Source organism: Bison bison, unplaced genomic scaffold (genome assembly GCF_000754665.1).
Source record: "Bison bison bison isolate TAMUID 2011002044 unplaced genomic scaffold, Bison_UMD1.0 scf7180017864313, whole genome shotgun sequence".
NCBI classification, from domain to species: domain Eukaryota; kingdom Metazoa; phylum Chordata; class Mammalia; order Artiodactyla; family Bovidae; genus Bison; species Bison bison.
The window spans coordinates 808343-811060 of NW_011494885.1; the positions used below are offsets into that span (position 1 = coordinate 808343).

At 53.9% G+C, this 2718-nt stretch overlaps 1 protein-coding gene across 1 annotated transcript in view; it reads right to left on the reverse strand.

Moving 5' to 3' along the window:
* Positions 1 to 346: 346 nt before the first annotated feature.
* LYPD3 (LY6/PLAUR domain containing 3) overlaps positions 347 to 2718 on the reverse strand; it is a 4163-nt gene continuing 1791 nt past the window's right edge. The window contains exons 3-4 of the mRNA XM_010852672.1: positions 2404 to 2598; positions 347 to 1381 (exon numbers count right to left, since the gene is read on the reverse strand). Of these exons, the coding sequence (XP_010850974.1) occupies positions 855 to 1381; positions 2404 to 2598 (722 nt within the window). The 3' untranslated portion in view covers positions 347 to 854. The remainder of the gene's footprint in view (positions 1382 to 2403; positions 2599 to 2718) is intronic.

Genomic DNA, 2718 nt, shown 5'->3' on the forward strand with positions numbered 1-2718 from the left:
ACTCAGGAGGTGAAAGGTGTTCAAACGCGACTTCACGCGGGAGCTGTAACTCCGGACCTCGGTTTCTCTATCTCGGTCTTGGCAATCCCACCCTAGGTCAACTTCCCATGAGTCTGGTGTCGGCAGTGAACTAGGAGTAACTCCTATAAAACACTACACAGGACTTCCCTGGTGGTCCAGTGGCTAAGACTCCACACGCTTAGACTCCTTCAAGGCAGAGGGCCCAGGTTTGACCCTTGGTCAGGAAAGTAGATCCCATGTGCCGAAACTCAAAGATCCCTCACAACTAAGACCGGGCACAGTCAAATAAATAAATATTTTTTTTAAATTTTAAAACAAAACACTATAAAAGTAATCAAACTTTTATTGAAGCCTTTATGTGCCAGACACGGCACGGGCCCTGCTCTTGAGGAGCTCACAGTCTAGAAAAGAGAAGATACCAAAAAAACGATTCCCACAAAGATGGAGGGGCCTGGGGGAGCAGGGGGCAGAGCCATCAACCCCACCGCCTCTCCTATTCCAGGTTGGCTGGAACAGAGAACAGAGAGCTTATCACCGTCTCTCCCTCCTTCCCTGGGACAGCTCTGACTTCCCACTGTCCTAAGTATCAGGAGGACACCAGGGAGAGACAAAGATGCGGGGGATACAGCTGCTTCCCTTAAAAAGCTAGAACATCCCAGCAGGATATATATATATATATGTACAATGGTAACTTTGTGTCCCAAAGCCGCAAACCAGTGCAGCAAAAGCTGGGGAGAACAGGGGCTGGGCCAGCCCAGTCCAGGGGGTGGGAAAAGAAGTAACGGAAATGGAGGTATCCAGGGCCCAGGGAGTAGGGCAAGAGGTGGAGAAGCTCATAGTAGGGCGCCAGCAGCCATGGCCAACAGAAGAGTCACCCATCCCGCCCAAGGAGCCGCAGAGCCTTTACTATGTGTCACATCTTTTATGGGGTCCTGCCCCATATTTCTGCGGTCCTGGTGGCCACTAGCACCTCCAGCCAAGCTAGCTTCCTCTTCCCGGAAGGTCTCATGTCCCACCTCTTGTGGAGAAGTCTGGTTGGTCTGAGCTGGGGTGATGGCTTTGGTGGTGGACCGGGTGGTGGTGGGGACTGGGGTAGCTTTGGTGGTGACGGTGGAGGATGGGGCTGAGGTGGAAGTACTGACAGATTTGTTTGGGGCCAGGGTGGTGGACCGAGGTGGGGGCAGCAAGACGAGAGGTGGGAATTGAGGGGAGAAATAGGTCTTGTTGCGGAGGTCTGAGTTACAGCGGGACCCCTGGCAGCAGGAGCCGCTGAGCGTGAAACCTGGGCCTGTCGCCGAATCCCGGGTGCAGAACTCGTCCTGGACGCAGCCCCGGACAGGCAAGGACACGGTCACATTAGCTGCAGGAGAGAAACATGAGTAGGTCCATGGTTGGGGGTAGGGGGTAGGCACAGCCAGAACAAAACTTAGGGGCAACACGAGAGCAAGAACATCCAAAACAGGGGACGGAAGGGCTCTGCATCCATTAGTCCCTATGTCTCCATCTGGGCCCCACTTTGAGAAACACTGTCCCGCTGTCTTTTGTACTTGGTAGACCACATTTCCCATAGGACTTAAGAGGAAAAATGTGTAGAATGAACTACAAGTTCCACAATGCTTTGGAAGAAACGTTTGAACTGGGATACAACACCTCTCAACAGGACGAAAGAGGAGAGCAATGCCTCCCTCTTCCTCCCCTGACGCCACCGTTGCCAAAATTCAGTCGCTTGGTAGTGTCTGACTCTTTGCAACCCCATGGACTGCAGCATGTCAGGCCTCCCTGTCCATCACGAACTCCCAGAGTGTACTCAGATTCATGTCCATTGAGTCGGCGATGCCATCTAACCATCTCATCCTCTGTCATCCCCTTCTCCTCCCACCTTCAATCTTTTCCAGCATCAGCGTCCGTCATCTCCCATAATACACCCTGCAGAGGATGGGATTTCAAGAACTCATGGTTCCCTGAGGCAGAGACCTGGAGGCTGAACCACATCTCTCCTAATACTTTGGGGTGGGACAAAGTATTAGCAGACACTAACCTTTGAGTTTTAAGGACTAGATTCCCCACAATGCCTGGGCAGAATCTTAGAGACTTAAATACATTTCCCATTGCACATCCTCCCATTCTGCACCTGGCAAGCCTCTGTGAAAACATATTTCCTCCAAAACTCTGGGACAAAAGTATTCCTATTCCCGTGCTATCCTGGGAATAGGACTGCATGATGCTCTAGGACAAGCCACCAACTTAGGCCTACGGTTCCCAGAAGGCGCGGGAAGGTGAGGGAACCCTTTGGGTAAAAGGGTACTATTACCTACCACCCATGAGGCCTCAGAAAAGGCTACCACGACCCATGCAGGCCAGGTGCTTTGGAGCTCCGCTCACCTGCTGTCAAGGTGACATTGCCGTCGAAACAGCCCTTGTAGAAATGGTCGCTGGCATTGTAGCAGCTCACGACGGGCGGCGCCCTGCCCTGGCACTCCTTGCGGCTCAGCCCCACGCAGCTGTAGCACTCGACGCCGTTGGGCTGGTAGGCACTCTCATTGCCTGCGAGGCGGGCAAGAAGGAAGGAAGCGGTCCAGGGGGTTCAGGAAGCACTGACCTGCTCCGCGTCCCTCCAGTCCACGTCCCCGCCCCTCGACGGACACGCAGCTCCGCCTCTAACCCCGCCCCCAGGGTGTGACCCCGCCCCCAGCCTTG